This window comes from Morus notabilis, unplaced genomic scaffold (assembly GCF_000414095.1).
Source record: "Morus notabilis unplaced genomic scaffold, ASM41409v2 Scaffold629, whole genome shotgun sequence".
In the NCBI taxonomy this organism is placed as follows: domain Eukaryota; kingdom Viridiplantae; phylum Streptophyta; class Magnoliopsida; order Rosales; family Moraceae; genus Morus; species Morus notabilis.
The window spans coordinates 374,937-389,180 of record NW_010363794.1 but is presented as its reverse complement, the minus strand read 5'-3'; the positions used below and the strand labels follow the sequence as shown (position 1 = coordinate 389,180).

At 37.3% G+C, this 14,244-nt stretch overlaps 2 protein-coding genes across 2 annotated transcripts; both read left to right on the top strand.

Annotated features, from left to right (window-relative positions):
• The first annotated feature begins 334 nt into the window (after positions 1–334).
• LOC21397518 (nitrate regulatory gene2 protein) lies at positions 335–5,807 on the top strand. Its single transcript, XM_024170058.1, has 4 exons — positions 335–2,034; positions 2,265–2,473; positions 3,001–3,224; positions 4,177–5,807. Exons 1-4 carry the CDS (start codon positions 744–746, stop codon positions 4,916–4,918), a joined length of 2,466 nt encoding a protein of 821 aa, XP_024025826.1. The 5' UTR covers positions 335–743; the 3' UTR covers positions 4,919–5,807.
• Positions 5,808–9,859: 4,052 nt separating this feature from the next.
• On the top strand, positions 9,860–14,169 carry LOC21397517 (probable serine/threonine-protein kinase At4g35230). The gene is made up of 9 exons (XM_010105032.2): positions 9,860–10,683; positions 10,927–11,062; positions 11,778–11,911; positions 12,002–12,107; positions 12,385–12,470; positions 12,833–13,021; positions 13,233–13,397; positions 13,504–13,617; positions 13,748–14,169. The coding sequence occupies exons 1-9, from the start codon at positions 10,321–10,323 to the stop codon at positions 13,997–13,999; spliced, it is 1,545 nt and encodes a 514-aa protein (XP_010103334.1). The 5' UTR covers positions 9,860–10,320; the 3' UTR covers positions 14,000–14,169.
• Positions 14,170–14,244: the final 75 nt, after the last annotated feature.

Here is a 14,244-nt window from a genome sequence, read left to right as displayed (position 1 = left end):
ATCCAAAGTCTAACACCTACGTAACAATAAAAAACTAAAATAACATAAAATAAAAAACAGGAAAATTTTTAGGCTTCCCCACTTCAATGATCAAACTGTAACCCCTCTAACTCTGCTCCACTGTGATTGTGCTCTAACTAACCAAACCATCAGAATCAGACCCCTCTAGTTTGTTATTTTAACCCCCCACCAAAAATTTAAAAAAAAAAAAAGTTTTAATTTTTATTCCAAGTTGAGAAGAATATTATGAAAACACAAAAAAGAAAAAAAATCCAAAAAGTACACCCAAAATAAGCCAATTATTATTTTATTTTTTACATTACACCGACGTATACAATTCTCTCTCTCTATCTCTATCTCTCTCTCTCTCTCTCTCTCTCTCTTCAGTCTTCACCCATACTGTTCCTTTCTGTTTCTCTCTCTTAATTTTTTGTTTCTGCGTCTCTCTGCTACAACCCGACGACAAACTCCGCGCTGGCAAAGATTCCCTCTTCCTTCTCTCTTTTCTTTTTCTTTTTCTCTTTTTCCTTTATCTTTCTCCCTCTTTCCTAACCCTAAAAAATTTTCCCGAGAAACAAACGCTGCCGACTATCGCCATCACCATCATGACGCCGATTACACTCGTGATTTACCACCAATAACTTCTCTTTCACCCCTAATTTCCGCCATAGTAGTAACAAAAAGCGGTGTTTTCGAGCTCGTGGTTTCTCTTCAGCTGAGAGCTGAGAGAGAGAGAGGCTGACATGGGCTGCACCACCTCAAAGCTCGACGATCTGCCGGCGGTGGCGCTCTGCCGCGAGCGCTGCGCCTCCCTCGACGAGGCGATGCACCAGCGCTACGCTCTCGCCGAGGCTCACTTCGCTTACGTTCACTCGCTCAAAGGAATCGGTAACTCTCTGCACAAATTCGTCGAGCATGAATTGGCTAATAGCAATCATCATTACTCTTCTTCCCCCGGTTCGCCTCCTCCGGTGAAGCTCAATCTCCCTCCTCAGAAGAAAGGCGATCCCGATGGTAATCACGCCGTCCAAGCGTTGAAATCGGCGCACTCTCACTCCAATTCCGATACGCACCTCCAATTCCACTCCGATTCCGATTCCGACGATTCCGGTTCGCTTCACCACTCCGACGACGACCACGACCTCGATCACCCCTCGCCGCTGCACGGTTCCGGCGGTCATTACATGGAGACGGATCAAGGCCCACTAGGTCCGTACGGCGGCGGATATATGCACATGAATTACATGAAGAACAAAGCGACGCCGTCTGTGGTATATGAGCAGAGGCCACTCAGTCCCGAGACGGTTTATCACATGGGTGAATCGTCTTCTTCCGCTTCTTATTATCCCTATAACAATTATATGAACGCCAATACTAATCCTTATCCGCACGACGGATATCCCAATTACGGCGCTGGAATTGGCGGCTACTACGGTGGTTCACCGCCGCTTAACTATGGGGCTATGTCGCCGGCGCCGGCACCGGCGGCGTCTTCTTCAAAGCCACCGCCACCACCTCCTTCGCCGCCGAGGGCTTCGGCGTGGGAGTTTTTGAACCCGTTCGAGACCGAGGATAAGTATTTTTCGCAGTACACGCCGAGTCGGGATTCGAGGGAGGTGAGGGAAGAGGAGGGGATTCCGGACTTGGAAGATGAGGACTACCTGCACGAGGTTGTCAAGGAGGTTCACGGAGATCAGAAGTTCGCCGGAGACGGCGGGAAGCATTCGAAGGCCGATGTTGACGACAAGGTTGTTGACGAACCGGACGTATCGCTTTACCAGACAAGGCCGAGCGTTTCGAAGGAGGGCGAACGTGGGGTGGAGTTTGACGTTCACGTGGTCGACAAGAAGGTCGTCGACGATGAGGAGAGGTCCAAAGGGGGTGGCGGGTCTGGGTTTAAGGGCCGAGGTGGTTTTCGGGATGTTTTCGAAGTGGTCAGAGAAATTGATGCTCAATTTCAGCGAGCTTCGGAGTCTGGAAATGAAATTGCCCAGATGCTCGAGGTGGGCAAGCTTCCTTATGGCCGTAAACATGGTATGAAATCTTACTTTTTCTGCTTTTGTTTGCTTGATCTGTGAGAAATTTTGTCTTTTTGTTGTTGGATGCCTAATTCAGAAGCATTACTGTGTATCACCGTGAGAAGTTCTATGTCTAGCAAACTTAACTTTTTTTTAAAAAAAAAAAAAAAAATTTATTTATCCAATTTGTGTGAATTGGGGTTAGGTTAGCTGCAGTTTTAACTTTCACCTTATGTTGTTAAGCAGTTTCTTCCAAGATGTTGCATGTGGTTACTCCATCTTTATCAGTTTCTCAGCCGTCAACATCCAAGGGCGCGGAGTCCTCGTCCTCTGCCGACAAGGCTGGTCCCGCCCAGTTGGACTTTGAAGAAGAATTGCGCACGAGATCGAGAAATCTTTCTTCGACATTGCACAAGCTATACCTCTGGGAAAAGAAGCTTTACAATGAAGTTAAGGTATGCTCGCTAGTAGCTAGCAGTCACACTACTATCATAATATTTTCTTGCTATTTGTCTTTCTACAGTATTGTGTGCGTTGAGTTTATCAGGGAAAGGTTGGATTTTTCTCACTATGCTGTGCTAAATTTATGTTCCTATCCTACCCTTTATTTACTGCAATTTTATATGTTTAGTGCTTAATTCAAGTTCATGGGAGTTTAGTGACGCACAAAACGAACTTCTTTTGTGAAAGCTAGTGTGACTAGTCCCATGAAGTATGAAGGATGATTCTTGGTTGATGCTTTTGAGCTCTTATCAAATTGTAATACAGCTATCAAACGACAATTGTCCCACGTGGGGCCTTTTGAAGAAAAATGCATTTATTTTCCTGTAGCAATTCGATATGACATATTGGATCACGATCTTCCGATTATTTTTATCTTTCTTGGTTATTGTCTAGGATTACAGTTTTGAGGTGTTGGCATGTTGCATGTCTACTTATGGTATGTTGCTTAATGGTAGATAATTTATGATTATATCTGCAGGCTGAGGAAAAGATGCGAGTAATTCATGATAGAAAGTGCCGTAAGCTGAAGCGTTTAGATGAAAGGGGTGCTGAGGCGCACAAAGTTGATACAACTAGGACTTTAATAACGAGTCTCTCTACAAAGATAAGAATTGCAATTCAAGTAGTTGATAAGATCTCCGTGACAATAAATAATATCAGGGATGAAGAATTATGGCCACAACTTAATGAATTACTTCACGGGTACGTGAAATTACTGGTTCTGTATTTTATCTTTGTGGGGTCCTTAACTCTTGTTAATCTACTTCTTGTAATTATCACTCGATCCTGGATTTTTTCTTAGAAAATTCAGCTGACGTTTTACGTTTTATGGGTTTCAAACAACTTATTTTGGGTATATTTTGTGATTATCCAAGTTATTGTTCATTTTGTCTTGTTGTGATCTTTGGTTAATTTGTCTGGTTTGTTGAATTTGGTTCTGTTTTTAGTCATTGTTAAGTAATGCCGATACCATGATTATTAATTGTATTAGTTATTATCAAGTAGTGTTGATATCATGGTTATTTTATTGGGTGAGTTGTTATCAAGCTATTTTCTTTTGTGTTTATTTTATTAATACAGTGAAAACTTATGTGTGTGTGGAATATGCCAATTGTTTATTTTATTCGGGAGAGACATGACTCGGGCCATATTCGAATCCTTTTGGTCTGGAGGCTTTTGTAGTTTGTGTGGTATTGGAGAAGTAGAAAACTCCTACAAGTATCCAGGCTTTGTTATTAGAGAATGAAAGTGACAGGAAATTTAAGCAGTGAAAATGAGAAGAAAAATCTGTTTCTCTATTTTAAGTATTTCGCTTGCCCATTAACTTGCAATTAGTTCTCATATTGGACTGCGCAGAACCCATACACCAATATAGGTTGAGGATTATGGGTGCTAATGTTAGGCTGAAAAATAAGTCTAAAACTTGGCGAGATAGTTTACAATTATTTGATTGCAAGAAATATTTTTTTTGCCTTCTTCATATGCCTATATGTAACACGGACACCCGTTTTTTTTGGAAGAACGCATGAGCAAGTTTTCTTATATTTCCTGATTATTGCCAAGTTGGAATTCTGTCATTTGTAGATGTACGAGTTTCTTCCACGTTATACTCATGCTTTACATTCGTATTGGTTTTTCTTTGGCATATCTTTAGGTTAACCAGGATGTGGAAATGTATGCTTGAATGCCATCATATTCAATGTGAAGTAATCAGAGAAGCTAGAGGTTTAGGTTCCATTGGATCTGGTAAAAAGCATGGCGATGCACATCTTGAAGCCACTTTGCAGTTTGGGCGTGAGCTTCTTAACTGGACTTTCAGATTCTCTACTTGGATAAGTGCCCAAAAGGGTTTTGTGAGGGCTTTAAATAATTGGCTTGTCAAATGTCTTTTATACGAACCTGAAGAAACACCAGATGGAATAGTTCCCTTTTCACCTGGCAGGTTAGGTGCGCCCCCAGTTTTTGTAATCTGCAATCAGTGGTCACAAGCCATGGACAGGTTATCTGAAAAAGAAGTGGTTGATTCCATGCGTGTATTCACGATGAGTGTGATTCAGATTTGGGAACAAGATAAGCAGGAAGCGCGTCAAAAGATGATGGCAAACAAGGATCTGGAGAGAAAAGTGAGGAACATGGATAGAGAGGATCAGAAGATGCAGAAGGAGATTCAAGCATTTGACAAGAAAATGGTGCTGGTGTCGGGAGAAAATAACAGTCTCTCAGTAAGTGGGCATATTGTATACCAGAGTGACACTAGCAATACCAGCGTGCAGGCTAGTTTGCAACGCATTTTTGAGGCCATGGAAAGGTTCACGGCTAATTCCATGAAAGCTTATGAGGAGCTTTTGCAGCAGAGCGAAGAAACGGTTTCTAGACAGCAAGAGAGAGTTTCATAGGCCGTTTTACGCGGTCAGATATGCCAATCTCTCTGGGTTGGCAAGTTGAGTGATCAAAAAGCTCATCTTTGAGATATCTCTTCCCTGGAATCTTGCTGTACAGTCATCAATTGCTTTCTGGTCATGTTCACCTCAAGGATGCTAATAAAGTTGAAGTTGGCCGGAAGGACGTGTACAATGACTTTGCAGCAACCCATACTGTGGCAAATGGCATCACCAATCTGAAGGAATATATTGTCTGGGTTGACAAAGCAGTTTCAGGTTTATTGGGACAAGCACCCCCAATTGTCTAATAATCAAAACAGGAACGGAAAAAAAAACCGGCACACACGACGAGGAGAGGCCATTTTGATTAGAAAACTGCCACTGAATTTGTTTTAGCAAAACATCAGATTCACAAGCTGATTCTGGGGCAAGTTGCTCGAGCAATAATAGGCTGGCTGAGGCCACTTTTGTCGATACGATTCTTTCATGAACTCTCTTATTGCGAGGGAGTAAACAGCCAAATGCTCTGATTTCTTGTCATCGTATTGCAATTTGGCCGTGTGTGGGAACAGCACGCAAAGAATCCATGAGCTGCCTTTCATGAATGGAGCAGGAAGTCCTGCAGAATACACAAAAAAAATCTCAGTAAGCGGATTTCCTTTCAGTTTTGCATTATAATGAGTTTCAGTGTAGGTTTATTTATGGGCTGCCTGGAGTGACGCAAGTCACATAGATGCCCATCGATTACAAGATCTTGTACGACATATATATATATATATATATGTTTTCCTTTTTGACCTTTTTAGGTACTTTCATTTTTATTAAATTATTGTACAGGAGACCTTTTTTTTTTTTTTTTGATAATTTAGCTGAGTGAACACTTGAGAATAAAAGCGGGGTTTGATAGAACCAAATATTATTTTTTTTCTTTTATTTATTATTATTTTTTTGATTACGAGTCGTTGCATCATTTTCCTCCATTGATCGAGGTTTTTAACTTGTGAAATTTCTAGCAATTAGAAAAGCTTTTCAGCTGTAGCTTGTATATTACTTTCTGTCAATGCGTGATCCGTTAAAAGTGTAGATGCAGCTAACAGCCACCTGAATGGGAAGTTTTAATTGAATCAATTTCCTTTTTTTTTTGTTGTTGAAATAAATTGACTAAACTTGGCTTAATGCAATGTTAGTAGAATATTACTTGTTAGCAGAAAACGCACTTTGTTGAGTTTAAAAGAAATTATATTGCCATGATTAACGTATCAGAAAATCCCAATGAGACTACATTCAAATCCCACCAAAACGTACAAGTTCATGCTGATCTCTAAACTGGTTGGTATCTATTATTCGCTCAACACAACATGATTTTTATGATCAACCTACTGTTGAGATAACTATCCTCCACTCTAATGGGGCAAAAGTATACATTGCTTTTGATTATTTTATTTTACTTTCTAAAGTTTTGCTTTGATTCGGTTTGAGATGCATGATCATAAAATATTTTATGTCAATTGCATATTTGGCGTAAAAATGTGTGATAATACATATTTGATATGTTATTTTCACTTGTGCTCCAATGGTAATGTTATTTTACTCTATGTTTTGTCATAATTATTAAATTTTAAAAGTTGTAAGCTTTTAATTTTGAAATAATTTAAAATGTAAATATTGCGATGATTAAATAAAAAAATAAACACATCAACTAATAATAATTAAATATTAAATGTGTCATGTGTTATATTTGATGGTAAATTTACGATTAAATATAACAAGTATCAAATTTGACAGAAATAATACAATTACATTAGAGAGTAATTTTTCTACTCAAATATTAAAATTTAGTATTGTTACACTAATTTAACATTGCATTAAATATATTTTTAAATTTATGTGCAAGCATTTGAGGGTCGTAACTCGTATATGTACCCGCATTGTTCATCATTTTGTATTGAATTAGAATTCAGTTCTCCCTCTTATCCTCATGAGAACAAAAAGGGATACCAACCTTCCAATTTACAAGTGTGATAATATTATTAGCCCAATAAAAAAAATGTCGTAATTCTTCGTGTAATCTTGTTTAGCGTCATTGAAAGGGTGCCAACTATGAACGAGACTGTTACCACACAAAAAGTGGCACATCATGATTTATATCCTTCAAGGAACACTCGTTTAGTAGAGAATGTATGCTTTCGAATCAGATTTACACTTAAAATACTCTTCACTCAGGACCAAAACAGACCACTCAACAAGTTCAGGTATCAAATAACGCTAATGGCTATTAAAAAAACGGACAAATCTTTCGTATACGGGTTTAAAACTCTCAAATACAGATCGGACGATGGAGATTACATCGTGGGTGTGCTATTGTTATAAAGATGTGCGGAGGATCTTTTGAATAGCTTATAATGCATTCGCGAGAACAACAGTGTGAATATCGTGGTGTGTGTTAAGGGTGAGCGAGTAATTTAACAGAAAAATGAGCGAATAGATTGAACTCTGAAAGATCTATGTAAAATATTACTGTCGCAATAATTGTTGTAACAATTGTTATAACAGCATCTTGATTAAACAATTACCCACTTTAAATTAGTACCATGATAAAATCTTACATTTATGGGTTACGTTAAGTTATTGAACAATTTACTAAGTCAACTCAATCTTTTTGTAACAATTTAGCGATTTATTCAACGAGCACCACTCATTTTCAGAATCTGCAGTGAAATTCCTTCAGTTGACAGAGCGTTATCTCTCAAAAGCTTCTTATTCTTCTCGTAAAGAATGATGAGCAATTGAACTCTCTTCAACATTGCAAACGTCTCATTCTGAAAACTACTACTTATTCTTTTGAAAAATGATAATGAGAACTTTTCAAAACATTATGTGTGAAACCCAGGAAGCAGAATGAATGGTCTTAGAATTCTATTTATAGAGCAGTAAACATTTATTTTCAAATTTATTCAAAATTTAAATTGTCGCACAATTTGTTCTACTGAGTTATTGTAATCTTCACAATTTAATCTTCACTTTAAAATAAGAACTCAGTAATGTTTTTCATGCTCTATCTTCACAAAAAGCTTTTTGTAGATTATGTCTTATTTAAAACGCATAACCTGGTATTTTTATCTTGCAGTAACCAAATTCTATTTTAAATTTGAATTATAATTCAATTTAAACTAAGATTATCTTATCAAATTTTTTTAAAACTTTGACTCCATGTTTTTATCCTTTCGGCAACTTATCTTATCAGAAACTCATCTCTTCATCTTGAAATTCAAATGCCTTCATCTGATAAATTTGCTCGGTCACCATCTTCTCAAATCTGATTTTTTGAATTTTCTTAAACAGATACATTGTCAAAAGTTGCTAATTGAAAACCTAACAAACTCAAAAAGAAGAAAAAATCGAAGAAGTTGCTAGCGTCTTTATAAGTGAAGAATATCTTAAGAATTAAACGTGGTAATCCCTTATAATTAATAGTAATGAGATCGAAAAAAACACACAAACAAAAACAAATAAGCCTTGTTCACTCTGTGTGTCACCCATATTTATATATTCAATGCTATATGGAAGAATGACCCTTACAAAAATATATATACACTCACAATATTTCAGAACAAAAAAAGTACATAAAAAATCATTGCCTGTTCTTTTACAACGTAACAACACTTCAATAATTCTGCTGCCCGTAGATGATATGAATTATGAAAGATTCCCATGAGTACAACCAAAAAATGAACAGCGCTTCAGAAATTCAGTGGCGGTTCTTTTGTCTTGTTTGAGTTAGGTGATTTGAATGTAAATTTTGAGTTGAGTTTGAGTTATAACTTGAGTTGAAGTTATAATTTGAGTTTGTGTTTAGTTGTGTACATTTGAGTTATGGTTTGAGATAAGAATCTTTTTGAGTTTGTGTTTGAGTGAGTCAAAACTTGAATTTATATTTATATAGTATTTTAATAAAAACTCAATGCTGATGAAAAATTTTAATATGGTATATGGGTGGGGTTTTATTCGCCTTTTCGTTGTCAAAGTATAGAAAAAAAAATCATCTCAATCAGAATTAAAACGAAAAAGTTATAGCATTTTTAAGAATATAAAAAATATTGTTCATTAATTTGAGTTTGAGTTTCTGAACTCGAGTTGAAGGGAAAACTTAAACTCGAGTTTTAGTCCCAAACTCGAGTTCAAACTTGAGTTCAAACTCTAGTTCAAACTTAAAAAAATATAAACTTGAATAAAATTATAACTCGAGTTACTTTTTTTGAGTTTTTGACTCAAAAAAGAGGCTGCCGAACAGCCCCTCAGATTCTTATATTTGTTGCAACGCAAATTCTATTTTTTTTCTTTTTTAAAAGAGAGACATAAATTATCGTTCATTTCGCTAATTCGAGTTTTTAATTCGAGTTGAGATGTGATTTTATGTGAGAGTTTTTTACTGTAGTAAAAAAGTTAGATGTGATTGTCTGTGAGAATTTTTTACTGTAATAAAATTTAAATTTTAAACTCAAATCAACAAAATAAACGGGCTATAAGTGAAAATAAAAAACCAGTGGAGGATTCCATAATTTTCCTGTTGCGTGCTTCAAATTGGACGCTAAGCTAACTACCAAGTACCGCTCTTTTTAAGTAAAAAAAGACAATTGAAAGACGCCAAGAAAACAAAAATTAAAAAAAGAAAACACACACACGTTGACGTGGGAGGAAAATGATTAAATCATACAATCCTAAAACCCTTTTCACATTTCTACTGATGTTGATGTCGCTTTATTAGAAAGAAAAAAAGGAAAAAAAAAAAAAGAAAAACTCAAAACACTCATAAATGATTCAAATTTATGAAAACGATTTTAATTTTTAATTTATGTACAAAGCCGCCTTTAAATGGAATGCCAATCACCAAATAATATCCAAACCATATAGTTACGTTAAGTTTATCCACCACCTCGGATAGCTTCTGCTGTCTCAATAAGTGCTTTTCCTCTCCCAAAATCAATACCAAACCAATCCCTTGTCCTCAACTCAACTCCTCCTTTAACTGTTACTACCCAGTTCCCTGTTTTTTGCTTGAAACTACCCACTTCCCTGTTGTTGTAACAAACATAAAATCAACTAAAATAACTGTTTAGGAGAGGAGACATCTAATCATATAAATAAATATATATATTTTAAAAAATTAAAATTAAAAGAAACCAGAGACAGAGAGGAAAATACAGAGGAAAGCGTTCTCTCTCTCTCTCTCTCTCTCTCTTCCTCTTCTTCTTCTCCTTTTTTCTAACTTTAATTTACCCACCCACTTCACTCATTCATTCATGGTTTCCCTTTAGTATCTGCCAGCCAGCTCTAAGCAGCTTCCAACAGTGAACCAGAGAGAGAGAGACAAAAAGAAAGAGGAGAGAGAGAGAGAGAAAGAAGGAGGAGAGAGAGAGATGGGTTGCTGTATATCGTTGTTTAAGAGCAAGAGCAACGATGCTGAAGAGAAGAAGGGCCAGGCCCAACAGCAGGTCCATCAGAACCCGACCCAATACAACCACCACTCGCCTCCGACGGTGGGGCCGGAGCCGCCGAGCTCGGCGCCGGGCCCAGGTCCAGGCCCTTCCCCGGCAACGTTCTGTGAGTTCTCGCTGGCCGACCTGAAAGCCGCGACCAACAACTTCAGCGCTGACTTCATCGTCTCGGAGAGCGGCGCGAAAGCCCCCAACGTCGTCTACAAGGGCCGCCTCCATAATCGCTCATGGATCGCCGTCAAGAAGTTCACCAAGCTCGCCTGGCCCGACCCCAAGCAGTTCGCCGTATGGATTTTTTTTTTTCATTTTTTTTCGTGGGGTTTTTCATTTTTTTTTTTTTTTTTTTTTTTTTTTTGGGGGGGTTTTTTTTTTTTTTTTTTTTTTTTTTTTTGTGAATTAAGCTAAAACATTGTTTTTTGTTTTGTTTTTTTTTGTGGGGTTTTTTTTTTTTTTTTTTTTTTTTTTTTTTTTTTTGTGAATTAAGCTAAAACATTGTTTTTTGTTTTGTTTTTTTTTTGGGAATTTAAGGAGGAGGCGAGAGGAGTAGGGGAGATGAGGCATCGAAGGGTGGCGAATTTGATTGGGTATTGCTGTGATGGTGATGAGAGGCTGCTCGTTGCTGAGTACATGCCTAATGACACTCTTGCTAAGCATTTGTTCCACTGTACGTCTCTTTTCTTTTCTCTCTTTGGTTTAGCTTGATTTGGTTCTGTTCTTTTCTGTTCTGTTTCTTAATGGTTTAGCCTTTTGGTTATACCCTTTTGCGGAGAATCTCCAAATTGCTTTCTTGAATGTAATTTTGTTCTGGGAGTTTTGTTTTTAAGCGTCAACATTTGCTTCTGTATGCTGTAACCTCAACAATGTCTTTGTTGCAAGTGTGGCAATATGGGATTAGTGTCTCATTTGTGCCGATAATTCCCGGGCTCAGGGTTTGTTTTGTTCCTTTGCAAAAATCGATCCTACATTATAACATATAGAAGTGGGATGTAGAATGATTTTCAAAAGGTGTAACATTGGTCTATGATAAATAAAAATTTTTGTTCTACCTTTTGCGTAGTCATTGATTCAATATACATGATACATGTAGGACAGGTCCTTAGTGAAGGAATTAAGCCTTTTCCTAATCCCAAATTATTTTCTTCTTGCTTTTGCTAGTATAGAAATTCTGCCTTTTCTTATGGTTGCTTATGTCAATTTGTTTTTTTTTTTGGGTGTCACATACATGTAAGTGCTTGGTATGATATGTGTTTTTTCCCCATGTAGACTATAGTTTTTGAAAGGAGTCATTTGAGATTATTCAATCTCTGTTCTATTCTTTTCAAATGGTGAGTAAGGAGTTGCACTTTGCTCATCTTAGATTATCTATCTGTTCTTGGCAGGGGAAAATCAAACAATTGAGTGGTCCATGCGTTTAAGAGTGTCTCTTTATATTGCTGAAGCCTTGGATTATTTTAGTACTGAGGGTCGTCGATTATACCATGATTTGAATGCGTATAGGGTTCTCTTTGATGAGGTATTGTTTCTCAAATTTAGTATTTATTCTGAAGTTTTTCTTTTGCACGTATTGTGTTTCATTTTGTTTGATATTTAATTAAACGTGTAGGATGGTGATCCGCGCCTTTCATGTTTTGGCTTGATGAAGAATAGTAGGGACGGGAAAAGTTACAGCACCAATCTTGCCTATACACCTCCTGAGTATTTAAAAAATGGTAATAACTTCTCTAATCTGATTATCACCTCTTCGTTTGGTTACCTTTCCTGTTCATTTCTAGTTTTCCAAATCGAATGTATCCCTATTCCGTTCATATGTTTTAAAATTATGAGAAAATGTACAAAATCCACAAATTAAAGTTCCTTTTATGTATGACATATGGTAGAAATTGTCCAAGTGTTGTATTATTATATTTCAACTTGTGTTTCATGGTAGTTTTCTTCTATTTGTTTGACTTCTTAGTTGTTGCCATTATCATTATTTTGGTATTTTAGGAAGAGTCACCCCAGAAAGTGTTATCTACAGTTTTGGAACTGTCCTTCTGGATCTGTTAAGTGGCAAGCATATCCCTCCAAGTCATGTAAGTGGCTTATATTGTACTGTACGTTATTCATATATGTATTTAGCTGCCTTTGTTATCTACTGATGCCATTGTGCTGTCTGAGTGTCCAACTAGAAGTTGTTTGTTACTCGAACTTTTAACTACAAGGGTTGAGTTTCCATGATTTTTTTCCTTGAGTAAAGTTTTCTATAATTATGTTGCAGTTATAATACACCCTCCAACGTTTTGTCTTTACATGCTTGGATGTGGAAATTCATCTTCAACTTTTTATAAGTTCAGTACAAGATAATCCCATGGCAATATAGCTAGTTGTTCAATGCTAGCTATTGTATAGTTCACAGATGCTATGGCAATAATTTGATATCAGTTTTTGTTTGTAGGCTCTTGACATGATACGCGAAAAGAATATTGTTCTTTTAATGGACTCACATCTGGAAGGAAAGTTTTCTACAGAAGAGGCAACAGTAGTTGTCAATCTTGCTTCTAAATGTCTGCAATATGAACCTAGGGAGCGGCCTAGTACGAAGGAGCTCGTTTCAACACTTTCTCCTCTGCACACTAAACCCGATGTAAGCAACTTTTCTCTTATTGCAATATCAGATATGTTGTTCCATTCTTCTGAGCTACATCATCTTTGTTTGTTGAGTGCTTCATCGTATTACAACAACTCCAGAAACTACATTTACCAGACACGCGAAAAAAAAAAACCCTGCACGCTTGATATGGAAAAGGTTATTGCTCTAGTTGAGAATCTAATTACAGTATATATATGGGTTGCAGGTTCCGTCTTATGTCATGCTTGGAATTCCAAAGCATGAGGAAGCCCCTTCAACCCCACCGCGGCCCCTTTCACCTATGGGAGAGGCCTGTTCCCGGATGGACCTCACAGCAATTCATCAAATCTTGGTTATGACCCACTACAGAGATGATGAAGGAACCAATGAGGTAACTACCGCAACAAGGTCTTGTATTATTGCATATGCCATATGCCTTTCGCACAATCTAGCTTGGAAATCGGTATATATTCACATGAAATTGTTGATGGATTCAGTTGTCGTTCCAAGAGTGGACTCAGCAAATGAGAGACATGCTCGATGCAAGAAAAAGAGGGGACTATGCATTCAAGGACAAAGATTTTAAAACTGCCATTGACTGTTATTCCCAGGTACAAATCTAAATTTCACGATTGAATTGTAAAATCTAACACATGCACGTGAATTCCTCATGGTAAAGAGAGAAGCTTGAACCAAGATTAGAACTTGGATTACGATGTGATCTTTTTTGTCTTTGCGCAGTTCATAAATGTAGGAACAATGGTCTCTCCAACTGTTTTTGCTAGGCGCAGTTTGTGCTATTTGTTATGCGATCAACCCGATCCCGCTCTTCGAGATGCGATGCAAGCGCAGTGTGTTTACCCGGATTGGCCTACGGCGTTTTACATGCAGTCGGTAGCTCTTGCAAAGTTGGACATGCACAAGGATGCGGCTGACATGTTGAATGAGGCAGCCTCATTAGAAGAGAAGAGGCAACGAGGTGGGAGGGGATAGGGAGAAATGAGAATCAAACCTAACAGAAACCCGTTCAACACTACTAATAATGTTGTTGAGGCTGACCTAAATTTGTATAAAATCCGAGCTGTGAATCAAAATTGCTTTCTCAATTGAATTGTCTATATAACTTATATATAAAAGGAAGCCGTCCTGTTCATCATAAAAAATTCAGCCATTTTCAATTTTTTTAGGAGTATTTTCATCCATTTCATTCTTTCATTCTTTTTGAACAAAAGTTTTCA

What these genes read in the sequence shown, in the direction of transcription:
- LOC21397518 (XM_024170058.1), top strand. Translation starts at nt 744, where the DNA reads ATGGGCTGCACCACCTCAAAGCTCGACGATCTGCCGGCGGTGGCGCTC. An exon ending in TCCTTATGGCCGTAAACATG is followed by an intron (nt 2,035 to 2,264) that starts GTATGAAATCTT and finishes GTTGTTAAGCAG; the next exon opens with TTTCTTCCAAGATGTTGCAT. An exon ending in CTTAATGAATTACTTCACGG is followed by an intron (nt 3,225 to 4,176) that starts GTACGTGAAATT and finishes GCATATCTTTAG; the next exon opens with GTTAACCAGGATGTGGAAAT.
- LOC21397517 (XM_010105032.2), top strand. Translation starts at nt 10,321, where the DNA reads ATGGGTTGCTGTATATCGTTGTTTAAGAGCAAGAGCAACGATGCTGAA. An exon ending in CCGACCCCAAGCAGTTCGCC is followed by an intron (nt 10,684 to 10,926) that starts GTATGGATTTTT and finishes TGGGAATTTAAG; the next exon opens with GAGGAGGCGAGAGGAGTAGG. An exon ending in ATGATGAAGGAACCAATGAG is followed by an intron (nt 13,398 to 13,503) that starts GTAACTACCGCA and finishes TGATGGATTCAG; the next exon opens with TTGTCGTTCCAAGAGTGGAC.